Below are 27,772 nucleotides of genomic sequence, written 5' to 3' on the forward strand. Positions count from 1 at the left end.
TTATGCTCATCAACTCTCTTTATAATTTATTAAAGACTCAACTTACATCAATTTTCCACATTCACTTACAGTGCAGTCTGTACAATAAATCAGTAAACATATAAAAAAAATTAAGTGATGGTGCTGTATTTGGCATGGATCATATAGGTAGTTCAATTTACACAGCACCTTAATTTAGTACAAAACCATGAGAATATAAAAAAATAAGAAATTATATTGCAAGACAAACCCTGTAAAACAAGCACGAGTGAACAGTGAGGTGCACTGTTTAGATGGAGAGAGCACAAATATGTCATACATTGCTTTGCAAGACCATATAATTTCTGAAGAGAAGGATGCAGTTAACAAGGAGATAAAATAAGTGTAAAAAAACAGCACCATTTAGTGAGCGACATGCTTCGTGTGGGTGACGTGACGGTCACCAAGGCCACTTTGAATGTGTGTATTGTGCTGCTCAGGGCTCTTTTGTGTGAAGTGAAGTGCTACGTGGGGACAAAAACTGGTGACTCGCAGCTTTCTGCAGAACTAGACACCCTCCTGTTTAACACATGATGCTACAGGGAAAAATAAATACAAGATTTTTTGACACATCAGTTCGACACAACCACTTTTTTAGAAAGACCCTGCCTCAGGTGGTACCTCACAACCTCATGAAGTGTTCATATTTACATAAATATTAAACATTTACACAGTGAGTGACCATATAAATAAATCTTGATCATTTCAGAATAGTATGCATGTTAGAATACTGTATTCTGCAGTTATTATACATAAAGTGTGCTTCAGTTATTAAAGAAGATATATCATTCTTTAATTCCATATACAGATATATATATGTATTTTTTTTTTTACCCAAAGCACCAGATGCTTTTACACATAATAAGGAAGACCACCATTCCATATTCATATCTACTTACAAGAATTCATTACAGAACAAGAACGGCAGACGCTCTGTGCTTGGAGTATGTGTGTGATCCCACAGCAATTGTGTCGGTTTACTAAGAAGCAGAAGTCCCATAATAATCACAGCAGGATCACTGGGCTTGTAGCAGACCTTCCCACTGAATAGGTTGGGAGAAAACCTCTCTTTCAAGCCACATCTCATAGCTGTAATGGAAGTCTTCGGGCAAGTCGACACGCTGTCCTAAAACGCTTTGGAGGCAGTTGTCTACTGGTGTAAAATCACTGTTCTGATTCTTATCGTAACGACGTGCATTGAATTTCTCGATGCTCTCGCGTAGTGCACACTCCTCTGCCTGGAAATCCCACGGCCGAGCATCGATATCTGGCAAAAGAAAATGAAAAATAGGAGCATGTTTTACATATGAGAACAACTACAATAGCTGTGTCCCAATTCAGGGGCTGCATCCTTCGAAGGTCGAACCAAACATTGTTAAACGGTTCGTTTGAGCTGCAAAGGATTCATTTGTCGTATTCTTCATGGCCCTGGAATAAAATGATGCATTTCGAGGCTGCATTTGAAGGAGCTTCCAAAACAGCCTTTGTCTCATTGCTGTGATGCATTCGGTCTTCGAATGCAGCCTTTAAAGGTGCAGTGTGTAATATTGACAGCTAGTGGTTGGAAACGGTACTGCAGTCCAAATGTAAAATATCTGAGAGCGTTGTTTCTCCCACTCCCTCATCCTCAGACTTCACGTTCATGAGGGTTGCCAGATTGAGGACACGCAACAGGAACAAGTGCAATTGACAATGTAAGTAAACAAGGCCTTACACAATAAGTTGATTTATCCGTGTTTTAATATGCCTGTGGTCATACAGATATTTAGATGGATGCAGAGGTTTTTTAGGTCGGGTAGAATCTGTGACCTCTGACACAGTTTGTTTGCTGGATTCCATGGCTGCATTTTGCTGTGTTTTCTTCCAACTGGAAATATTTTTTTGTTTAAAATGACAGTGTTCGGAATTAGGGATGCACCGAAATTTCGGCCACCGAAAATTTTCGGCCGAAAATGGCTTTTTCGTTTTTCGGCCGATAAGACTTTTATCACCGAAACAACACGGCCGAAATGTTGTGATGACGCAAACAGAAAGCACGACCTGCACGTGCACCTGCATAGCTTAGACCACGAGCTCCACGCGACATTCACTTAACACCAGTGAGAACATTCTCTCTCTTCTTACTCCTTTATTCGCAGCACTAAAGCGTCTCCTAACAAAGAGATTAAGACGGACCACGAAGTAAAAACAAAGAAAAGTCTTATAGAGTCTGTTATATAAGTCTTATGTCTTATAGAGTCTGTTAGCACACGTCTCATATATACACATATATATATATATATACACACAATATATACACACACACACACACACAAACATATATACATACATAATATCAGATTGTAGCCATATTTATGCTAGATTTTCTGCTAGATTTCTGCTTTAATTTGATAAAAAATTTTATTTATGCCCTGGCCCTATTTAAATACACTCTTTCAAATATTTCTCAAATGTCAGGCAGATGACAAGCTCAACTGCTCAACAGCTAACTGGTTATCTGTCTGAAGTCCCCATCCCCAGAAGTGATAACCCTCTTGCCTATACTGGAGAAGTGATGCACTTTCTAGTCCTACAGAGAACAATTTCAAATGCACTTCACCTAAATGCACTTTGTTTTTATGAGAGAACTGTTCATTTTAAAACCTTTCTGCAGGCCAGTAGGCCTGTACATTATTATTAAATATACACATGAGTGGGATACATTTTTGGTTTGAATTTTATTTTATACTGTGCATTGTTGCAATGTGCTTAATAAATATTTGCATCATTTGTAATTATGTATTTTTATGTTTTTTTTTAAATAAGTTATGTAATTGTAATTATCTTTGAAACTTTAATATTAATTTATGCAATTGCAATGTCTTAATTTTAGTAAAGTTAGTACACGGTCATAGCAATAAATGCAATGGTACTAATAATTGGCATAATTTCTTTTGGTGTTTCGGTTTTGGTTTTCGGCCTTGGTTTTCTCTTTTTCGGTTTTCGGTATCGGCCAAGAATTTTCATTTCGGTGCATCCCTATTCGGAATTACATGGACCAAAACAAAAACAGACATTCAGACACAGAACATCCATTTCAAAGTAGAATAACTGGCTGTAGCATTGTTTTTCCTGAGAAAAATTATGTGATTTCCCAAATATCTGTAAACATATTAAGCACAGTAAAAAAAATAATCATATAGCACCTTTAAAAGTTGCAGCCTCTGAATTGCAGCGTATGACCCATGTCTTTCTCATAGACCCTGCCCCCAACCCGGAGTGAAAAACCCCCGTGATATTTACCATTTCCATATGCCCAGTCGTCATTGAGACGATGTCTGACTTTCTGGTAGATGGCAGACATGGTTTTCATGTTACTCTTTCTCCACTGGCGGCCCAGATACTTGGTCTGTATCTTGAGGAGTTTGAGGACGTAGAGCTGCATCATGGCCTGTTTTACCTTGAGCGCCCTCTTCAGGATGGGAGCAGACTTGAACACCACAAGCATCTGTAAAGGACAAACTACATAAAACTTTTGTTTTGTAAAAAAAAATAAAAAAAAGAAATTAATAAATCCTTCATATAAATTTTCTCCACCTGAACAGACTTTATCAAACAATAAGAGATGCCACTGACTGACATTATTAGATATTTATACATATATCATCACTGAAATGTATATATTAATTGAAAAAATCCATGCTGCAAGAGAAACAGAGAAACAATTAACAATGAAATTTATTTATATTTCTTGCATAAGGCATAGTCATGTTTTAGAAAATGAGATGAAAACACTTTTATTCTTTAAAAATAAACATTTTCTTCCTCTCACCATAGTTCTTGAGTGTTTCCACTTGGTAATTTTGTTTAGGATCCTTAGTAAATTGATGCAGGAGAAGAGATTACGCCAGCAAAACTGATTACTGTCACCAGCTTCCTGTTTACACACACAGACACACATTCAGCATATTCACAACCAACAAAAATCATAGATTCTTTCTTTTTAACTCGCCTACAAAAAAGGTTGAAGAAAAAAAAAAAAAAAGGACAAAATAAAAGTAGTGTTTTGTATAATTACCAGGCTTTCAGCAGTGAGTTCAGGCATTTCATGAACCACACAATGAGGGTAATCCAGGGCACAAATGCTGCCAGCAGAAAACACATTATGTTTAAAATACTGACGGACACAGAAGTTGGTTTTGAATGAACATATATCCAAATGCCTACCTGTTTTTGGCACTGATGTAAGACATAATGTTCTGGTTGAAGAATTTGAGGATGAGCGGGATGCAGTTGGCAAACACCAGGTGCTGAGCCACATATTCAAACTATCCAAACAAACAAAAAAAAAACATCATGTTCATTAATAAAGTACTTCATAAAAATCTTCAGCATATGAACAACTCTAAATTTTAATATGATGAGGAATGGCCCTTTAAAACCCGTGGCGTTACATCAAGAGGAAGTCAGTTTCATAATTTACTGCCAACTTCCCTCTGTCTCTGATGAGCTGAAGCTTTCATTAGGCTTTCATTTACAAGACATTCATCATTTCTTTCAGCGGAGACCTGAAGAGTGATTTGTTTCCAGTTGCTTTAGACGTTAATGAGCTAACTCTGTCAAAGAGCAACCCAGAGCCTCTCCCGTTACCCAGAATTAACTGTACTTCAGCTCTGCGGGATACGTCAGCAGATCAGAAATGCTGGCACTTGTTCATGTTGTTAAATCTGAGCAAGCGAGCGTTTGAGTAACTGAAATGGAGAGAGAGGTAAAGGATATGCGTGGCTGTCTTTAGATTATTCAGTGCTGTATGAATTCAGATAACTTGATAAGTCAAAAGGGTAAAATGACATATGTGAGAAAGGGTAAAATGACAGAAAAAATGTATGTGTTATAAAACTGTTTCCACAGCAGTGCTACTTTTTTCTCCACCAATAGAGGGCGCCCCTTAAAACACCCACACGTTCATTTTTCATAATTTGTCATGGTCATCATACAGGATTAGACTGAACTGTGTTGACAAAATGAAGCACATCAGGCTTTAGAACATTTTGTTCTTATCCTCTGCTAATATTTTTAAATAATTTGATGTGTGAGGAGAGAAATTCTCACATGTTTTAGCATACGAGACCAAAGAACTGCTATATTTAACAAATTTGACATGTTAAGTTTGCTAAAAAAATATATTCTTAAAAGGTTTTATCTAATTAAATATGCATTACATTTCCAAAGCATAAATCTCAACATTGGTTTTTAAAAAATATATATGTAAAAATATATATCTTATTTAAAAAAGAAAAAAAAAAACGTATATTCTGATCTACAGAAAAAAAATGTCCTCATACTGAATTTTATTATACTTTAAAATGTAAAAAAAAAAAAAAATCACAAAATGCTGATAAATAGGTAAAACCTAGTGTTTTGAAGGATTCTGTAAAAAATTGGTAAATAAATTACGATTATTAAGTAATTTCAGTGTGATACTTAAATAGTGTTTTTTAATGTAATGCAATGGTTCTTGTTCTAAAATATGGTTGACAAGATGTTTTGGTATATAAACTATTGTTACACTTACTGACATTTTACTGGGTGTCGTCTGTAAATCATGGTAAAAATGTATGATAGTCATTCGATTTTTTTGCTTAACATTAAACAAGAAACATTCTAATACATGGAAAAAAATGTAAGCTGTATTAAACTATTATTCAGATGCTTAAACCCCTTTAAAGTTGACCCATAATCTTCAGAATATAACTGTAAAGTTTAGTGAATGTAAGCATAACTGAAGTGGAGATTGCTCAGTACAGCCATAGAAGATTAAATTTACTTTTAAATATGGCAGATTTTTCTTTCTTTTTGATGCATTTAGAGAATCCTTTTTTAGTTTAAGCGTTTGTTTGATTGCGGTCTCTCCCTGGCTCTCTCTCTTTCGCGGTCTTGTGATGAATGGTGCTTTGGCAGCAAGCCTATCAGCAGAGCGCAGGGTCAGTTCGGCCAAAGACATCAGAGACACACGGGCAGAGAGAGGAATGGCAAATAAAGCGAGTCTGACCTGATATATGTGGTTGAGTTTGAAGTGTTTGAGCAGCAGTAGCAGAAGAGCTGAAATCGCTTTGACGATAATCTCCTTGTGTCTGTTCACATCAATGCCCAGCTTCATGCTCTGGAGGACGGTGATTCTGTTTCCAACACAAACATAGGAAATGTTTGTTGTGCATCTAAAACAAAGCGCACTGATCTTTTCATGTGGCATGCACACATCAAAAGCAGAGTCTCTGCTGTATATCTGCTGTATTAGACTTACGGCATCTCCTCCGGCAGAACGTCGGCTAGGATGTTGATAGAGTCTGTCTTTGCTTTGGAGGTTGGAGCTGCAGCCAGAAGGAGCTTCAATAGAGCAATCTACAAAGAGACTAACATTAGTGCAACATTCCTACTAGGTTCGTCTGAAGAGTTGCATGCATTAACCACTACACCGTTAACAAATGTAATGCATAATCCAGTATTGGGAAGCATTTTCTTTTTTCAGAGCGCAGAACCTTCTGATACATCCATTACAAATATTAAATGGATGTTTATGACCAAAAAAAAAATTTTATGCCAGCATTAAATATGCGATTTTTCAAAAAGTATTAGAGTTAGCATTTAAAATTAAGGCAAGACACCCCAGGTTAATGCATTTCCAGAGTTGATTGATTACATTACAATTTTTTATTTTTCTGCATTACAATTTTGCTAAAATGTTACATTTAAATATGCAAATGAGAGACCGTCTAATTAAATATAAGAACTAATTTGCATAGATTTCCAGAACAGAAACCTGAATATTGGAAAAAGCCAGGTTCAAAATTCTTGTTTCATTTTGTTGACATATTAAATCCCATTTTTATCATTACATAAATCAAAAAATATTATTAACAGCAGAGTTATATATATCTTTGAGATACTATTTTTGTACTCATTTTTATTAAGATTTTGAATCGGTTTTTCATTTTTATACTTTCCATTTTCATTTTAGTTAGCATTTAAGTAATATTGTTGTGTTTTGTCATTTTTAGTATTAAAAAAAATATATCTATATAATTTTTTGTTTAGTTATTTTAGTACATTAAGCTTAACTTAATTAAAATGAGAAATGTTACTTTGGCAACTAACTGAAATAAAAAAAAATATTTTCTAACATTTTAGGTAACACTTATTTTATTCAAGTAATTAACTTTATCGTAGTTTCAGTTTGAGTTATTTATAATAACCCTGATCAATTGCCAGAATTTTGTTTTAGCCATGTTTATTGGGAATAAAATATTTTGGGAAAACGGTCTTTAAAATTTAGTACTGTCATTGAAATCTACAGATGCAAACAGATATATTTCAATAAATAAATCTTTCCCCTCGTCTAAAACGACCTGTTTTGAAAGGCCAAAAAGTCCAATATTGGCCAGAGCATGAAAAAAAAATAAAGTTTTTTAAAGTTTTTTTTTTTTACATTTTACTGTAAAACATTATCAGAAAGAAAGTGACCAAAACTATTCTTCTGGAAAGCTTGAGCTATATTCCCAAGTATTTGAGTGTGTAAAAAGATAAAAGACACTTACTACATACTGAGAGAGACTAGGCAACATTCCCAAATATAGAATCTCTGCAGGTGTTTCTTCCACTTCCTCCTCCCCCTAGCCAATCAAAAGAGGCGATTCTGACTGACAGCTTAATGAACCAGTAATACAAGCAGAAGAACAGCAAAACTGAGTCACTTACCATAGTCATGGGACACTGCTGCAGCTCCTCCTCTCTCTTGATCTGGACCTCCGCTATGGAGACATACTTGTGCTTGAGAGAGAAGGGGTGAGAGAGAGAGAATTGCCATGGTGACCGAGCACGGATATCTAAACTGCGATTGGCTGAAAGAGCCCGGACAGAGCATGCATTAGATCTTACAGATATACAGTATAATCCACTTATTGAGCATCAGTAAAAGTGTAAAACGTCTAAAGCATGAGTGAATGCTTGAGTGTTTAGTATTCATGCATATGATGTTAGAATCCTTTTTGTTACTCATCCAGCTGTCTAGAAGAAAACTAGAATATTAGAAAACAAAAATGTGTGCATACGTACCTGTTTCAAAGTCTTTACACTCTCATGTATGGGCCTGGGTAGCCCAACCAAAGTGTCAGTGTCACTGTAAAGCAACATTAGAAAGAAAGAATATGCAGTGTGAACCAGAAACAGCAGTGTTTATTGATTTAATAATAATGAAGGTGACCTGTATTATTATTTATCATAGATTCAGAACACCAGTAGCTGAGATTTAGCCCAGGAGAACTGATCAGAGACTCACTTTCCCAAGGTAAAGCCGATAAATTTATTTCTGCTGGTCTCCAGAAAGTGCTCGATGTCTTTCTCCCTGTGGGAGGAAAAGGGGAATCACTTTTGACTACACAAGGAGTTGGCTCGGACATAAACAGACTTTTCTCAGTTTAGGACAGGACTTCTACCTAAAACTGCTATCTAAAAGAGCAGCATATATATGTCCCTTCATTGTTTTTAGACTAACCTATTTTAAAGTGCTGCAGCACGTCTTCCGTCACGCTCTCGTTCTCATCTGCATGCAGCAGTGAAGCTCAGCACAGTGTTATAATCCAAAGGTAAAGAAGCCACAGAGGGAAATACTGTACAGTGTGGCTTTTTATATAAAATGTGACTGTCACAGTTTTTCCCTCTGTGTTTCTCCCTGTTCATTTGTCTCTGTCCATAAATATGCATTATTTATTTCGGAGGTACTGCAGTCCTAAAATCAGCCCGTTTCCAGCACAAGAGCTATAGAAGATTTTTGTAGGCAGTTAGACGGGTCACTACAGATACACTACAAGTTTGGGGTCAGTATGATTATTATTTTTTTTTTTTTATAAATGAATACTTGTATGCAGCAAGGATGCATTAAGCGGAAAAACAAAAAGAATCTTTTTTAACTTTTTATTTATCAAAGAAGCTGAATCGTGGTTTTCAGCAGAACAACTGTTTGCAACATTGTCAATACCACGAAATCGGCATATTAGGATGATTCCTGAAAGATCATGTGACACTGAAGACTGGAATAATGATGCTGAAAATTCAGCTTTGCATCACAGAAATAAATGACATTTTCAAATACATTAAAATCGAAAACAGCTATTTGGAGATAAAATAATATATCACAGTATTTCTGTTTTTAATGTATTTTTAATTAAATAAATGCACTCCAAACATCTGTCTCCCTGAGCTTTATATACAAAAAATTGCTTGTATCAAAATGCAAAATAACAGATCTCTGAAAACAAGACAGAGTTAAAGTAGCACAGTTTTTGGGCTTCCCATTTGACGAAGAGCTTACACGCTACCTGACTTTGGGAGCCCATGGCAGTCCCTTGGGGAAGGACACTCTCTCCGTTGGCGGCCGGAGTGGTGGTGGTGGAGGTGGTGGTTGGATAATAACATCTCTGTCGAGAGGGTCGACCTCTCCCTCGATGCCACTGTCCACATCCTCTGGGTCATCTTCCTCATCTCGCGCATCATCGTTTTTGAAAGGGTCCCGTTCGTTGTAAGTGTCTAGGCTGTCCTGCTTGACCAGGGGCTGCAAGAGAGGGAGAAAGAGTTTAAGATCAAGTTGCAAAGTATATATCACTCTGGACTCTGATACGGAGTCTCATTAAGAAAGACCAAATTAATAATTAAAGGGATAGTTCACCAAAAAAATAATTTACCCTCATACTGTTCCAAACCTATATGTTGGTAACCAAACAGCTGCTGGTAGCCATTGACTTACAGTACATAGTGTGGAAAACAAATATTATGGAAGTCAATGGCTACCAACTGTTTGGTTACCAACATTCTTCAAATATATATATATTTTTGCATTTAACAAAAGAAAGAAATTCCTGGAGGGTTGGAACAACGGTGATAATTTTTGTGTGGACTATCCCTTTAAGATTTTAAAATATAATTTATTTTGTGTGAATGAGATTTGGGTTTTATTCTTAAAAAAATGAAAAAAATGACACTTTTTTTCTGTATGGACCAAATTTAAACTTTTTTGAATGAACCAAATTCTTTTTGTTTGTTTGTTTTGCATGAGGTTTTCATTCTCCTGGTATTTTAGCCTTCAGATTACGTTCCCCATCCAATGCTTAGAGTTTAATTGCTGAAACTTACCATTCCATAAACCTGCAAATGATAAGCATCACAAAAACAATTTTGGGGAGCCAAACATTCCAGATACTGCACTTCAGCTGCTTTTTTAACATTCCTGTGCAAATTCAGTTCGACAAAGGCACAAAAAACAAGTTCCTCACATCTCTAGTGTTGTACAAACACATGAATGGCAAGATTCAGAGCAAGCATCAGGCATGAGGTGCATTAGTGGAGCGTCATCATTTTTTTCCAATGCAGTCAATGTATGAGTGTGTCTGTGGACGGCACTGAGGCCATGAGCAGAGGTGACTCAGCTGTGATTGGTTGCCTATGACAAGAAGCCATTCTGCTAGCTAGTTGGAGCCTATGTGTCTATGTGGGTCTCATTGCTTGAGAATATGTGGAAAGATGTGCAAATGGAAAGATAGGAGGAGAAAGAGACCGAGAGTCTTGCTAATGTCCATGGTCAGCTGTATCTCTCAGAACCCCTCCCCAAATCAAGTTTCAAAGGAAAAACAAATTGCTGTGAAGGAAAAGAGAGTGGAGGAGTGCAAGGCCAGCCCACAACAAAGAGAATGCACAAAGGGGGTTTGGGGTAAAGACCTGTTTCTTGGCATACGGACTGTCTCCTTCCAAGCTATCAACAAAGGCACTCTGTAGGGACACAAGGAAGAGACGGGAATGAGCCAACAGGAAAGGCAAAACCCAGACAAAAAAAAGGGCAGAAAAGGAGAGTTGAGGAGAAAGTGTTACAGAAAACCTACAGAGACATAGTAAGACAGGAAGGAAAAGGTCAAAAACTTGCTGTGATTGGTCCACAATGTTGCCTGCTGCATTTCACTGTCATTGTGACATCGCTGTTACAATGTTCGGCTGTCATATAGTCCCTTTTGTGTGTTGATTTTAAAGCTTGTGTAAGTTTTCTTGGCCGCCCTGCACCATATACACTGAATTAAATCCTACACCGTTTCATATTTTGAAAATAGTGCCTGTTTTGCTACAAAATCTGATGCATTTGTAGCAATTTGCTTTCAATAACCATTTATAAGGTGTAAAAGTATTTTATTATTCCTTAAATCACCAGAAAAACTGCCACAAAAACATCAATATTCTGATATTGTGATATTTTTGGAACCTGTGATACTTTTTACAGGATTCTTTGATGAATAAAAAGTTTAAAAGAGCAATGTTTATTTACAACAGATATCGTTTTTTACCAATATACTCTACAGTTCAAAAGTTTGGGGTCAGTGCTTTTTTTTTTTAAGAAATTAAAACTTTATTTAATAAGGATGTGTTCAATTGATAAAAAATGAAAAAAAGTGATAAAAGATCCTTAAAGAGCATTATGTGGAAAAAAATATGTTTTTTTTTTTTACTTCTGCATCAAATCAATTAAATTTTTCCAAATGCAGGGCTGTGTAATAAATAGCACACATCAGATTTGTGTGTGTGTGTGTGCTTTGTATTTGATACACTGAGTGTGTAGGTTTATACGAATAAGAGGTTGTGTGTACTCATGCTGGCACAGCTCCTGTATTTCATCTACACGTGGTTCCTGCTAGTGCAACTGTTCTGAAAGTCATTTGCATGTGTGTTTCTCGTACCCGACGGCTCCTGCGTCCTCTCTTCTGCTGCTGCTGCTGCTCGATGAGCTCCATGGCCGAGGCTGGAGGAGAGGCGGCCCGCATGTTTCGCACCACCTTGATGCTGTCTTCAGGGAGCGGTGGCAGGTTCAAATGATCTCTCGTTCTCACCTTCATCTCCAGCAGCTCCTCGAAACCTCCCAGAGTGAACTGAGGTGCACAAACACACAGAAATCAATGGAACGAGTACTACAGGCACATAAACAGGTCTGTTAAAAGAGTCCATGGTAAACACAGTGTTTATATCTGAAACATCAAAAAGGTTTCTCTTTATCTGGTAGAATAGAATAGAATAGAATATGCAGCAGTTATTCTATGGAAGGAAATGTAGGGTAATGAAAGAAAACAGAACAGAATAAAATCTTTTACAAAATCTATTTTAAAGCCTCTTATGCTCTTAAGGCATGATTAAAAATAAATAAATAAAAACTACAATATTATGAAATATTATTCGATTTTAAAATAACTTCTTGTGTTTCGTGATATTGACAAAATGTAAGATGTAATACAGAATAGCATAGAATAAGCAGTCAATTTTCTGTGGAATAGAATAGAATAGAATAGAATAGAATAGAATAGATCTATGGAACAGACTAGAATCTAAATATTTTTTCTAATTAAAATAAAGCATTTGACCAGTGATTCTGATGTGTGTGTACTGAGACTGACCAGTATGGTCTTCCACAGTAAGAGCAGCACTTTCTTCATGGGGAAATGGGGCGCATTCATGCTGCAGAACTTGGTTACCATGGTGAAGAGGAGGAGGGCAAAGGGCTCTCCGTTATAAAGGGGTGAACCTGAGAAGAGGAGGGAGGTCAATCACTGCGCCATAGAGAAGGTCAACAGCCAACCGCTGCAAACACACACACACACACACACACACACACGCTCTTTCACAGTCTTTCTCACCCAACTCTGTTTTGAAGGCCTCTCTGGTTGCCTTCCTTTCAGGACTGTCACCCTCCATTTCCACACGAATGGTCTCAACCATCAGATACATGATGCTCAGAAGAACCCTTCAGAACATGATGCAAACACCTTTACTTTCAATCTGACTGATTGTGTGTGTGTCTGTGTGTGTATGTGTGTGTGTGTGTGCTCTTGTTTTTGTGACGTATCAGGACACAACTCTGTATAATAACATGGGTATGACACAGGTATTACAAGGAGAGGGTGACTTATGAGGACATAACCCATGTCCCCATTTTTCAAAACGCTTATAAATCATACAGAATGAGTTTTTTTGTGAAAGTAAAAGTGCAGAAAGTTTCAAGTGAGGGTTAGGGTTAGGTGTAGGGTTGGTGTAGGATGATAGAATATACAGTTTGTACAGTATAAAAACCATTACACCTATGGGATGTCCCCACTTTTCACAAAAACAAACGTGTGTGTGTGTGTGTGTGTGAGTTAGACAGAGTCTTTGTGTTTTGTGACCAAGGGTAAGTATTATCCTTCTATAATCAGCTAATGCAGCAGCATTACTCCTTACAACAAAACAGCATTCAAGTCTCAGTTATGTTTGGAGTGATGACTGTGTATATTTATAGTACATTGATGCAAAGCACTCAAAGTCATAAAAAGCTGCCAGTCAGAAAGCTCTCTGTTAGCCCAAGGTTCCTCCGCACCAATTTTAATGTAAATCTGAGAAGTGCATTGTGGATTTGATGAAGTGAAGTCATCATGTAATGCATCTCACCTGAGTTCAGTGCTGTCTGCCAGAGAAATGGCTGGTTTTCTCACTGCACTGCTGCAGGCCTGGTTATTACTGGAGAAAAAGGGAATGATACAAAATCAAAATATAAATGCACATCCTTATGAAACATCTGTATCAAAGGACCAGGGGTATAACAGTTAACCAAAACTAAAACCATAAAAAACTGGAAATAAAATAAATGTTAATTGTAATTAAATAAAAAAAATTATATATATATAAACAAATGTATTAACCTAATTTTATTTCAGGTAGTTGGCAAAACAAAATTTTTAATTTTCATTTAGTTTAACTTGATGTGCTAAAATAACGGTAACACTTTACAATAAGGTCAAATTAGTTAACATTCGTTAATGCATTAACTAACAGTATTATTCATCTTTGTTAATGTTAGTTAATAAAACTACAGCTGTGTATTGGTATTTCATGTTTGCTCAAGTCCATTAAATAATAAACAACTTTTGATTTTAAAAATGTATTCATACATTTGTATTAATATTATTATTAATATTAACTAAGATTTATTTTAAAGTATTTTCCATTATTATTTTAAGCAATGAAGTTATCTAATGTTAACAAAAAGAATCTAATTGTAAATAATAACTACAACTAAAACAAACAACAAAAAAAAAAACTGCATAGACCCGTTTTATTTTTAAATAAAAAAAAAAATAAAAAATGCACAGAAAGATTCCTAAAACTTTAACTAAAATTATAATGAAAATAGAAAAATAAATATTCAAAATACTGATAAAATAACAATAATAATAATAATAATAATAATAATAATACTATTGCAGTATAGGATTACAGTTGCATCAAACTGTAAAAGACTCATTACAACCAACCAACTTTAATCATTCCACAAAATAAATTTTTCTGATTGGGAAACAAGCCATGCAGTCCAATCGCTTGTGTTCAGTACAAATACTAGCTGTAAACCGAAACCATGATCATTTGAATCAGATGTACTCAGATGCTCAGAGGGCTAATTGTGCAAATTATGCCACCGTAAACCACAGAAGAGGCTGAGAGGCAGCAATATGGTCTCCCTGAGAGCAGTTCTGCTGTATGGGTGGATGAGACCATGTACAAAGACATTAAATCCCCCAGGCAGGGGCTTGAAAGAGGAGAGGTATGGTGGCCAGGCTCTCTTTGAAGCAGAGATCACAGACGGATCACTCTGTGGCTCTCTTTAACACAAGAGTGCGGGAGGAAATGGAGAGCGAGAGGGTGCTGATGATTGATATAAAGAACGGCCTTATTATAGAGAGATGACAGCAGGTACAAGACGGATACACAAAAGAAACGGCCTTTTTGATCTTGCTTTTAAAGTATGAGGCTTTTATTAACTTCATAAGAATATGATGAAGTAAAATACAATGTTTCATTTAATAAATGTAATCTGTACTGAATACAAGTAACTTTTGTTTCTTTTTTTAATGTGCTGATTTATATTCCACAGTGATCTATAGTCCAAACAGATTATATAATGCAATTAATGTCAAGCACACAAAATAATAATATGATGAACCGAAATACAATGTTTCATATATTAAAATGCAAACTATCATATTTTCTGGAATAAAAGTCATGTTTTTTTAATCATCAACAACTTCAACTAATATTCCAATGTGACTTATATAATGTTGACTAATATCATGTTTTGCCTGCTTCACATTAATATAAATAACGTGAAGCATGCAAAACGTGCATTTGAATATTTGAATAAAGCATTTCCTACACACCAGTAGTCTCACTTTTTACAATAAATGTTGTTTATAATGAATAATACTAAGGTTATTATAGTTAACTAAATCTTAAGTTGATACATTTTAAGTATTTTTTTCTTTTCAGCTAACTGCCAAGGAAACATTTCTCATTTTCATTTTAACTTTAATCTAACTTGATGTAAAAAATTTTGTATTTAAACGTAAATAAAAATTAATACAAATTACAAAACAAAATTACAAATAAAACAAATAAACAAATAAATTGAATGCTAAGAAAAATATTAAAATAAAATCTATAATAGTATCTTAATGACACTGAATGCCACTATAACTTATGTGTTGTTTTATACTTTGTTTTTCATTTCTGTGCTGCTCTAAATACAGTTAAATTTAAAGGATTTGTTGTGTAGTGAGGGGAACTAAAATACGTTTAAAGAACATTTCGTTCATTTTAGTTTTTTTCTGAATCTAATAATAAAATGTGACTTACACCAATGCAATGTTTTTTTCTCTCAATGATACAATTTTGACCTGGTTTGACTTATAGTCAGGTACAAAAAAAATTCTGGAAAATATGGCAGGCTTTCACATTTTCTTAATTGTGTTTTACCCATGCAGAAGTTGCTACCACAATCCTTTGCTACGCGGTTGCTAATGTGTTCGGAGTAAATTTTTGCATATTAATTTTTATGTTTGTACAGTATGTGCAATAATAAGAGTGATATCTGATTTCACTGATATAACTCTCTGAACAGAATAGAAAGACACCTTAACATGAATATGTATTTAATGTGGGTAATTAAAGCAATGGAGAAGTGGCTCTCTGTGCCGCCCAGGCAGCTGCTACCGTACACACCGGGCATTAAGAAACAGAAAAGAGAAAGCCGTTTGTCTCATTAGTACAGCACCCAGGAGATCCACAGAAATACACTGTTTCACACACACACACACACACATTCACAATCATGACTGAGTCGTTTCTAACCTGCTCCCTCAAGAGAAGGAGAATAAATATAGCAGCACTGTTAAACACTTCGCTCCGCTGGAGATTCAGTCTCTGTCTATGTCTTTCAGTATCTCACCCTTCGTCTGTCTGTCCTCGCCTGCAGCAGATGGTCTGCCCTCAGTCAAAGATCTCCACACACAGGCCGAGGCATTTTGGGAAATAAAAAACAACTCACTCTATCTCCATGCTGAGGAGCTCCAGCAGAGCCGTGAAGATGCCCATGTCGTAGAGGAGGAAGACGTTGTGTCGCGACCAGTAGAGGACGTCAGCTTCTGTGTCACACTCATCAAACACACCTGAACACACACATGCAAGAAAAAAGACAAAAGAAAAAATTATATTATGCTTGAGAAGACTATTATTTTCATGCCAATTCAGGATGTTTATGTCCAAATTCTCATTACCATAACGCTTGATTCATATTTTATTGCTTTACATATATATTTGTTTATTTTTACTAAAAACAAATATTCCCATACAGTATTTTATTATACAATTTAAATATGCATAAATTAAAGTCAGTACTACAAATTAAATAAAAAAATAAATAACACATAATTAAAGAACAAAAGTATTAAATAATTTTTCAAATTCTACATTTTCACGCCAATTATTAAAGTCCAAACACACATTAAAAAAAAACGCTCAATAATGATTTCTCATTTTTGCAATATAGTCATACGTTACTGTTTTATATATTTCTATCATTTTCAAATATTTTTACCAAAATAAAAACTGCAACACGTTTGAAATTTTTTTTTTACATTTACATAAATTAAGGGAAGTTCTAAAAATGTAATTACAAATTAAATAATACATCATTATTTAAGTAATAAGAACTAGGAGAAATGTTTAATAATTACAGTAATTATAGATAAAATATGCTAAAAAAAATAAATAAATAGAAATTGCAAAACATCTTAGTGATCCTAAAATATATTTTATTTCACATAATAGATTTTGTTACTTTTTAATTTCTTGATTTTGGGTAAAATATAACATGCTTTTGACAGGTTTCATGAGATTCACCCATTGCATTGTGGTTTGTATGTATTATATTCATACCTTGTGCCAAATAGAGGATAGCTCGGGCTACTTTGAGCCTCTTGTCTCGATCGGTGACCTCCAGAGCGTCCAGCAGTCTCATGACATACGCCCTCTGCTCCTCCATACTCAACTCCATCCACCTCCGACCTTTCACTGAGAGTAGAGCACAGAAGAATTATACTTCGGTCCATTAATCACTTCTGCCATTCTTCTACCAACTCCCATTCTGGTTCGTTTCTGACACGTGAGAAAGATTAGTCAGGATTTGTGTCACTCAAAACCCATGAGAGGGGCGGCACACATGAAAACTCATTCACTTCAGTGATTCTACCACATATACGAGCGGCGGACTGATTGCAAATTACTGTACAAACCTCCCTCTGAATATTAGTAAAACATTTGCCATATGCTTCGAGGGTTTCTGCTGTAAAGCCTCACAGAAAATCTTTCCGTAGGAGACATGTGTAAAATTTAATCACTGACACTGAAGGCTTCACACTGGAATTCCGATGGGACTGGTGCTTTTTCTTAAAGTCGCATCAGGAGGAATCAAAATTTCCTTGATTTTATGAGATATAAGATCTTGAAACATTTGCTTGCATGCATTTTCTCATTTCAGATGTGAATTGGTTTCATATACATCTTTAAAGGAATGAAAATCTGCTCACTCTCAGGCCATCACATATGTAAATGGTTCTTCATAGTAACAGATTTGGAGAAATGTAGCATTACATCATTTTTCACCAATAGATCCTCTGCAGTGAATGGGTGCCGTCAGAATGAGAGTCCAAACCGCTGAAAAAACATCACAATAATCCACAAGTAATCCACATGACTCCAGTCCATCAGTTAACATCTTGTGAAACAAAAAGCTGTGTGTTTGTAAGCAACAAATCCATCATTAAGGAGTTTTAACTTTAAACTATTGATTTTGGCCAAAATGGACCAAGTCCAGAATTCATTATAATGCGTCTTACAGTGAAAAAGTCTATCACCCACGTATTTGCTTAGAACTATTTTGGACTGTATTTGCCTGTAAACATTGCTTGATCTGTGCATATTTCTCTCCTGATTCACTTATCTTTTTCACTAGTGATACCAATATTATGGACTCTTATTTAATGATTTGAATGTAAAAATTCTTAATGATGAATTTATTACAAATATGCTGCTTTTCACAACACAGGATGTTAACTGATGGACTGGAGTCATGTGGATTACGGTTATGTTTTTATCAGCAGTTTGGACTCTCATTCTGACGGCACCCATTCACTGCATAGGATCTATTGTTGAGCAAGAGATGGAATGCTAAATTTCTCCAAATCTGTTCCGATCAACAAATAAACTCATCTACATCTTGAATGGCCTGAGGGGGAATATATTTTAAAGGGTACATAGCATGCACAGTTTCACCTAATCTCATGTTAATCTTGAGTACCTATAGAGTAGTACTGCATCCTTCATATTTTAAAAAAGTCTTTAGTTTTATCATATTTATAAAAGAAAAATACAGCTTTCCGATTCTCTCCGGAACAAGCAGAGCTCCTGGAGGCGTGCAGTCACTGAAATGACCAGAACACACAAAGGCACTTGATACACTCCGTTGCTGCACCGGAAAAACAAACTGCATCCACTGTTCGTGTAACGCTGGGTTCTTTGGGAAGCTGAACACGGTAAACTTTCCCTAACATCCAAAAACACACTTATTTGGAGATATTCTCGAACAAATCCTATGCAGCGCTGCTGACGATTTCCCGATGAAGTGCGTTGATGTGTGCGGTCTCGCTCTCCTCTGGTTAATGTGTGTGTGGGAGCGCTTTTCAGAGAGAAATGCTCATATAAGGAGTTCCACCATCGTCAACGTCATTAGATCCACGATCGAAAAAAAAAAAAAACAGCTGAAACTTTTACAAATCTGGAAGTAAGATTTTCAGCAGAGAAATTATCGGTCATTCCTCAAAATATTTTTTTTTTTTAAACTTTGGCCATGTTTAGCATGAGAATCCCATCTCTTTAACTCTGAATGCACGAAACACCATTGTAGCCCCCCTTTAAGCAAATTTTCCTTTTTGGGTGTAATATACCTTTAAAAGGTGCAAAATCGGCGCGTCTGAGAGAGAGTGGAAAATTGCAATGTTACATTATATGTGGACACAAGGGGAAAATAATACAAAAAAAATGGCAGATGGCAGAAACGTTTCAAAGTGTAAGAGACTCCATCAGCACATAATATGCAGTTGCTTCACAATCAACACAGATGTACAGCACACACAAAAACGCTAAAGCTAACGTGACATGGTGATCCAGCCTCTTGGAATTCCTCCATTTTGTAGGGCTGCAGTGGCATGGCAAACACACAGAGAGAGAGACGGAGAGGTCTGGTGAGGTGAGACTGTGCACACAGCAAAGCAGGCAGGGTAAAGAATGAGGCTACACACACACACACACACACACACACACACTGTAACTACATAAACATTCATTAAAGTTCCTTTTCTCACAGAGAGAGAACAGTGCAACTTTGCTGAATGTTTATTTCTGGTCTCTCTTAGACTCTCTTAGGTGGAAATGTTATACCCATGAGTGTTCAGTTAATCAGCCATCTCTCTCTGTTTCAGCACATCCATGCCACTAGGACTTCAAGCTATTTCTCACTATTTCTCACACTCACAAGCTATTGAAGCACAATACAATTCCAGCACAAAACACGTTAAGTGTGTTGTGTAAAGAAGATGCACTGCAAATAAAGATATTTTGTCTTGTTTTCTAGTAATATATATACACATATCAAGTATTTTGCATATTAGATTTGTTTTCTTACACAAATTGGCAATTTGTTTCCCTCTTGTGTTTAAAATGTATATATAATTGAGAGGTTTATGCTTAAAACAAGCAAAACAAATGAATAAATAGTAAAAAGTCTTACTTTGCAATTTGTTTCTGAAGTAAATTCAGCCTGTTTTAAGCTGTATAGTGGAAATTATTACTTAAAATACAATTAAAAATTTTTTTTATACTTTTTTAAATACAATTAAATATTTTATAAATTATTTTTGAATTGACTAAAGTATTTCAAAGGAGAACATTCGATGTTACATTTTAATATTAAATCCACAATTATTTAATTATACATAGAATTGTTCTATATACAATATTTAATGCAGAATTAATTGTAATTAAATTGCAAGAAAAATTAAGAGTAATCATTTACTTTTTCAAGAGAAAATCAATTAAATAACTGATAATTAATTCCTCAGAAATGCATTACACCCAACACTGTGGGCTACATTACCATGATTCTTGAAGTCTTCCTCAAAGTAATCCCTGTTTAGACTGAACTCTGGCTCCTCTGTGTAGCTGTACAGCTCTGTGTGAAAGAGGCAGAAAGACATGTTTAGTTCAAGGAAAACAAGCACATAACATCGGCTTTTCATAGTAAAACAAATTAATAATAATAATAATAATAATAAAAACCTGTCTTTATTTTATTTATTCCTTATCTTTCTAACTTCTACTTATTTGAACAATGCCTAAAACTTGGTATTACCAGCACTTCATGTGTGTCTTTGTCTCTTTAAGAAGAATCACTTTATGTATTTCCAAATTGTAAGTCGCGTTTGATAAAAGCGTCTGCAAAATAACTTCATGTAAATTAAACATTAACTGGCACATGGCTCATCACATGCATATTAAAACACACCATAATGAGCCAAATCTTTAGAAACAGCCACATCAAGAGGCTACAGTAACAGCAAATAAGATTTAAAATTTTTATAATTTATAATAATAGTTTATACTGTATTACCACATTTGGCACATTCAAAGGCATAAAACCTCAAACATATTATGAAACACATGAACCACACAAAGGTTCACCGTTAATGTTGCAAAATTAAAATTACATCAGTAAATATGTATAACGAACATCTAATTTTCTATGAATTTATAACTATTTTTATATTAAAGCTATGTTTAAACACCTGCCAGATGTAAAAGTTATTGCGCTGCTTCCACTAAGATTTGTTCACACAGTGTTTCTTCATCCCTAGATATGTTAGTGTGTGTGTGTGTGTGTGTGTGTGTCTGTGTGTGTGTGTGTGTGTGACCCACCTGAGAGTTCTGCAGTGAAGCTATCCGTGTCCCCATATTCAAACTCCAGGTTCGGGGACTCCATGGACCCCTGCAGATCAGAGGATCATCAGATAATAACTGCACTGCCACAACAGAAAGTGACACGTCTAACATCCTGGAGCGCTAACCGCATTTCAGGTCTTTCCACTATTTCTGCAGCATGTGCTTTTCCTCCTAATTATGCAAATTCAGCCAAGGCACACTACTCTGGAACTTCAACGACAATAACATGGGAAATAAAAATAAGGGCGGCTTTATGTCAGCATGAATTAACTACCATTTCCATCACCACAGTACCCCACATGTGCTCAGAAGGTACAAAGATCTAAATACAGAGAAGTAACAATTAAAACCACACAAACTGCATCATAATTTGTATACTAAAATAGTATGTGACATTAGGATTAATGGTCCTCTAATTATAGTACACTCTAAATGGCATATCTAGGGTGACCTGATGCTGTATTTTTGTGGATTATGTAAGTTTGCACCAGTACATGCTTTTTGGGACAATGTTACCTATAAACTTTGGGGATGAAGAGTTTTTAACTGTAGTCTGTTAACATTTTCAGTAGGCTATAATAAAAATAAAAATAAAAAAGGTAACAAAATTTAAAGGGGTTGTTGACTGGGTTGTTTCTAGGCTTGATTGTGTTTATGGGTGGTCTAACATTTGTTCATACAAATTTTGTTCATAAAAAATATTTTTTTTTTTTTTACATAATTTACCTTTATTCCACATTGATCTGTCCCTTCTCTCACAGACGCCTTGGTTATTATGAAGCCCCTGCCTCAGAAATACACAATGGGCTGAGATTGGTCAGCTGGTTCAGTGTGTTGTGATTCGCTAATCCTCCTCTAGAGCGCGTCTGAACATCCCGCCCCTCTCAAGCTCAGAATGTGCTCTAGTTATATTGGAAACAATTAATCTGGGTTTGTTGTGTAATGTACCCGGGAAAAAGCTCATTGTAATCCCTCACCAGTTTTTGTAGGCATTTAACTGCCAGAATTTTATATATATCTCCATTTGCATTGAACTTTCAGCGCTGCAACTTTGCAGATATTGTTTAAGCTCAAACAGCAACATCACACACTAACTAGTGTTAAAAAAGTGAAATGTCTAAGTAATGTGAAATGTTTTATGTCTAAGTAAACTGTAAAAAAAATTATTTTAACTGGTGAAACCTGCAAATTGGGTTTTTTTTACTACTTGATATACCGTGAAGTGAAAAACTGCAATAAATCTAATGAGATGTTTCATTTAATTTTAAAGCAAAAAAAAAAAAAAAAATGATAATGTAGAAAGACAGTCATAAATAGAATGTTGACATTATTAGAATTCTCTGATTTTTGGTACACTTTAAAAATACATTTTTTCGTAAAAACAGTCATTTTAATGGTAAAATACTGTAGAATGCTATTGTGAAAACCTGATAACAAAGTTTTCTTATTATATACAGCAAAAAAAAAAAACTTTACAAAAAAGATTTTGAAAGTGAAAAAACATGGTTTGCACTTTATTTTACAGTACGTGTATTTACATACTTATAGTGTACTTACAGTGTATTTATCTAAGAAAGTTCTTGTAATACAAGGTAACTACATGGGGTAGGGTTAGGTTTAGGAGTAGGTTCAGGGTTAGTACATAGTTATTGTAATTACTATAATAAGTACATAGTATGTACATGAGGTACAGGACTGTAAAATAAAGTGCTACCAAAACATCTTATCATTTAGTCAAAATTTCCTCTTGTGATACACTTAAAAATAAATAAATAAATAAATTCTACTTTTCGTACTTCAGTAGGTTAAGTCAGGGTTTTTTTTAAAGCAAAGTTTTTTTTTGGTAGTTTTACTGTTAATTTGACAGATTTTTTCATTGACCCATAGTGTGTCATGGTAATAAGAAGTGAGACTGCAGGATTTCCAGTGTGTGTCCATCTTAAAGGATATTTCCTGCACCTCCACTTATGCTTAAGATTAGCCACATGTATTTTAGCCGACTCTCAAAGAGCTACTAAAGCATGAATATTCACACTCAAACGCAGTGTTAATGGTTTTAAAACATCAGTGATGATCTACTGTATGCTGATATCCCTGAACGGTCTCTAAAACCTTGAGCCAAACATGGATTTCCTGGCTTTCCTTCACAGTCTGCCTGAAATGAAGAAGTGTCAGGTCCTCTGAGGGGTTTTGATTTAATTGCAGCCCAATTAACATCTGGGGAACACGCTCTGTGCTGTCAGCTGAAGAATAAATTATGTAAGAAGCATAATGTTGAAGATGAACTTTCTTTATTGCCCCTGAGGACCAGGTTCTCTTGCTCAAGCGCCTATTCATTTAAAGATAAAGTGCTTCTGCAGGACATTTACCTTCTTGCAACTAATTCAGCCTTATTGTTGTGCTGGACTTTCGGTCAAGATTTGTTTTTTGCAGTATATCTCCCTGTATTTTGCACCATCATGGTGTGTTTTATTTTTTGATCTGGGCAGTGTTAGACTTGCCCCACACATATCACTTTGAATTTTGACCAAAAGCTCTATTATGGAAGCATCTGACATCAAAACAGTCACATAGTGGTTCACCCACTATGCTTTTCGGCAAACCCGAGATCTGTTTACACATGTTTCCTTTCTAAATAATGGCCTCTTTTGCCACTCACCCGTAATGCATGGCTCTTGACAAAGCTCTTGTGGATTAACTTCTTGAAGTCTATACTTTTTTTTTTTTTAAGTGATTGTTGACCTCTCTCTACCTTCTCAAACAAGTCCCCTTCTCATAGATGATGATGATGGATGAACTTTGCTAGGAAATGTCTTGGTGATTTGATTTTAAACTCCATTTTATACTTTTGTTGTATATCTAACCTCTTTGGGAAGCGTCTACTCTTTCATTTGACAGCTACAAGCTAAAATGACTTCACAGGGAGTGGACAGTCAAATAAACTTAAGATAACTCCCCATCAGACTAGTCGCTTTCTTCTGTAAATCTGTGATTAGAAATAAAACTAAATTTATGTTTAAATTAATAGTGTAACAACATGTCACGATTTGGTTCGATTAATAGTGCTGAACTCTCACAATACTTTAAACAAAGCCAAAATAAAGTTAAAATGGAATTTTTTATTACTTCTAAGACATGATAAACAGTTCTCAAAAAGTACATTTTATAACTAGAATAAAAATTGCTAATAATAAAGAATTATGTTAGTTGCATTATTGCTCTTTATTGCTAACTTTAAATATATTTATTAAATAATATTTTTTTAATTCTTTTCTATAAATTATAAAATATGATATATTATTTTATGCAATAATTTTTTATTTACTGTAATATTTAATAAACATGAAAGCTCAAATGAATGACTGGATTTACTGGATTTCATTGATTATAGGTGAATAAAACCCTAAATTAAATCTGTATAAAATTGCATTTTTGGATTAACTATACACAATACATATTGCTGAATTTTTCTATTGCGATATGTTTTGACACGATATATTGTTGCACCCCACAGTTTAAATGTATAATGTATAATTCAGGCACTGTATACTGATTATGGCCAATAAAATACGTTCTATAATGGATGTGAAAAAAATTATAAATGCACATTATCATCATAATGCATATTCTTTATGCATAATGCATGTGAGCAGACTTTATGTATGCATGTGCACACTAAACTAATGATTTACACTCTTCTATCTGTTTGTCTCTCTCTCCCAACTCACAGACATGGCACATACAGAAGCCTTTTATTGTGGTCCTCAGGAGCAGATGGCATTGATACTCATGGTGGGAAGAGAAAGAGAGAGAGATGGGCTTTCCTTCTGACACCTTCCCTAAAGGTTACGCTCTCTGATCTCCAAGAAGCAGAACACTCACATCTGATCCAAACAGATGCAGATACTGATGCATTCAGAGAAAGCAGGGAAGGTCAGTGGCCAAAACATCTGATACGAAGGCAAACTAGGACGCTTATAAACTAGAACAATGTTGTGTAAACTCAATACACATTTCTTCCGTGAATCATGTCATTGATTATTACTCACACACACGTCATACACTGATGAAACTGACTCAGTGGTGGAGTCTAATGAACCATGAGCTCTTCAGTAGGCTTTTTTATGTCTAACTTCTTACAAATCCTGATCATTACGAGATACTTGCAAGTTATGTACTTAAGGTTATAATCAGTAATATTTTAAGGTGTTTTCCCCTACAAAGCTTACTGTATCAAATTTGATCCACTCTTTTTTAAGGTCTTTAAATAATCAACATGATCAAAAAAATCTGTTATACACAATCTACTACATGTATTTTGTACAATTGTAGCAAATAAAAGGCCTTTTAATATACCATAATTGTGAAAAGTCCATCTTAAGGTCATGGTCCGTATGTCTTTTTGCTGTGAAACCTTCACTGGATTTTATAAAGCAAATGTTAGAATAACTTTTACATTGTTAGTAATATTTCAAGAGGAATATGAAGCTTGATTATCCATACACCATTTTTATAAATCATGTTAAACTATGAACTGAACAAGAGTCGCCCGCCTTTCTATCCTATAAAACAAACTGGAATAATCTGTAAAGCTCAAAACAGGGCATGCACATTGTGCCCCAGTGCTAGCACCGAGCTAATGGACCAAATGCCAAAAGATCCAGTCAATATTCACCATTTAATATTCATTACTAATTTAATGCTGCCAGGTGTAATAATTCATCACTAATATTACAATGCTCATACCATCAGACCAAGCACAGAGCTTTACATTCAATATATTCTGGTTTAATGACAGATCACTGATCTCAAAAATTCATCAAAAAAACTGCTGTAGGAGAAAAGCACACTTTAATTTCTCTAAAAAAAAACCTTTAATATGCTTAACGATCATGGTTGAGGAATTCATTTTACATAACTTCACTAGGTTGGATGTGTTCACAGCACGCTATGTGTTACTGTCCTTGTACCTTGAAGACTGAATCTGGGCTGCGCTGTGCCAAGAAGAGAATCAAATATGGATTTGCTAGCTTTTATTTTTAATGTCTGAATAAATAATAAGTTCATAAGATGAGCAATGAGTGCATTATAGTGTATAGTACAATATAGTGTGCAGTCTTTACCACTTCAATTCAGTTCATTCATAGACAGATAACTAGAGTAGACAGACAGACTTTCTTTTAAAGAAATAGAAATTAAAAATTCATCAGCAGACTGTATATTACAAATCAATTCAACTCTAGATAGGTAAATAGATAGACAACGGCTTTTATTTAAATCAATTTAAATGAAAATAAATAAATAAATCTGCAGCAGATAGAATACTATTGACCCAATTAATTCCCAATAAAACAACATATATATTCCATAACATCAGGCTAATACCAAGCTTATTAAATAACTGGTTTTGAAAACATATTATAGATAGTGCACAGGAATTTGTGCCCACTGACATTTGACGGGTTAATTAATACACATGTACTGTGAATGAAATGAGCCAAATACATACAGTAGCTACATTCTCAGCATTTTATATGCGCATGTGCATACAGTATATCCATATACGGTGTAAGAATTGGGAATTTAAGACAGAAACAAATGCATCCTTCATATTTACGCTTCAAATGCATGCACATGAAACGCATGTCTATATCCTCTATAAAACCGCCAGTCTCTCACACTGGATCAAATTCCTAAAGAGAAGGTATTTTTAGCGCCATGCATGTTTCTAAAATAACAACTCGAGGCATTTAAAGCCCTCAGCAACAAGCCACCTTTCACACAGAGAGAGAGAGAGAGAGAGAAACACACGCACACCCCTCTACCCCTGCAAACTGTCAGTGTGCTCGGATTACCTCCGAATCCTTCTGCTGATGGCTGAACCCATCTCTCTCTTGAGCCTGAGACTTCTGTCTGTTACTGTTAGAATCATTAAGTAAAGGTACCTCCATGTCGTCGTTCTGCTGCTGCATCTGTCAGGCTGTGGATGTGCTCGCTGCACGGAAACACACTGTCACTGGACTGGAGCAGACGCTGCTGGACTCCAAGTTCAGAATAATATCCGTCCCCGCCGCTCTGATTGGCTGCTGAGGGCGTGCTGTGACGTAACGCGCGCGGAGAGCCACGCCCACACGACCACGAATATGCAGGTGCTACTACATAGGCTATAAATTGCCTGTATGTCACTAATTATAATAAATGTTCAATGAAACAGCTACCCACGGGATTTTTATAACAATATTTTTTTGCAGTTGAGGTTATATATAAAAATCAAATTTCTTCAACTTAAAAATTTAATCTTAAATATGAAAACATTCCATATAGCTATTATATT

The 27,772-nt window shown here is 35.3% G+C and overlaps 1 protein-coding gene across 3 annotated transcripts; it reads right to left on the minus strand.

Annotated features, from left to right (window-relative positions):
- On the minus strand, nt 1-27,502 carry LOC127977859 (striatin-interacting protein 1 homolog). 3 transcript variants are annotated; one of them, XM_052583054.1, is made up of 22 exons: nt 27,384-27,502; nt 21,415-21,484; nt 20,597-20,671; nt 17,323-17,457; nt 16,433-16,553; nt 13,504-13,572; nt 12,717-12,823; nt 12,477-12,604; nt 11,769-11,957; nt 10,765-10,815; nt 9,372-9,604; nt 8,333-8,398; nt 8,110-8,173; nt 7,753-7,824; nt 7,593-7,667; nt 6,302-6,399; nt 6,050-6,176; nt 4,225-4,325; nt 4,076-4,142; nt 3,830-3,934; nt 3,301-3,505; nt 1-1,285 (listed from the first exon to the last, which is right to left on the minus strand). In XM_052583054.1, the coding sequence occupies exons 1-22, from the start codon at nt 27,408-27,410 to the stop codon at nt 1,035-1,037; spliced, it is 2,436 nt and encodes an 811-aa protein (XP_052439014.1). In that variant the 5' UTR covers nt 27,411-27,502; the 3' UTR covers nt 1-1,034. The 3 variants fall into 3 exon arrangements, with proteins under 3 accessions (XP_052439014.1, XP_052438997.1, XP_052439005.1); XM_052583037.1 differs by having other exon boundaries at nt 27,294-27,465; XM_052583045.1 differs by lacking the exon at nt 10,765-10,815 and having other exon boundaries at nt 27,294-27,465.
- Between the last annotated feature and the right edge of the window lie 270 nt (nt 27,503-27,772).

This window comes from Carassius gibelio, chromosome A4, assembly GCF_023724105.1.
Source record: "Carassius gibelio isolate Cgi1373 ecotype wild population from Czech Republic chromosome A4, carGib1.2-hapl.c, whole genome shotgun sequence".
Lineage (NCBI taxonomy): Eukaryota > Metazoa > Chordata > Actinopteri > Cypriniformes > Cyprinidae > Carassius > Carassius gibelio.

Excerpts from the sequence above, each read along its gene's own strand:
- LOC127977859 (XM_052583037.1), bottom strand. The coding sequence starts at position 27,410 with ATGCAGCAGCAGAACGACGACATGGAGGTACCTTTACTTAATGATTCT. Across the intron at positions 6,400-7,592 it reads CTAGTCTCTCTCAGTATGTA|ATTGCTCTATTGAAGCTCCT; the intron begins GTAAGTGTCTTT and ends GTCTCTTTGTAG. Across the intron at positions 3,506-3,829 it reads GGAAACACTCAAGAACTATG|ATGCTTGTGGTGTTCAAGTC; the intron begins GTGAGAGGAAGA and ends TGTCCTTTACAG.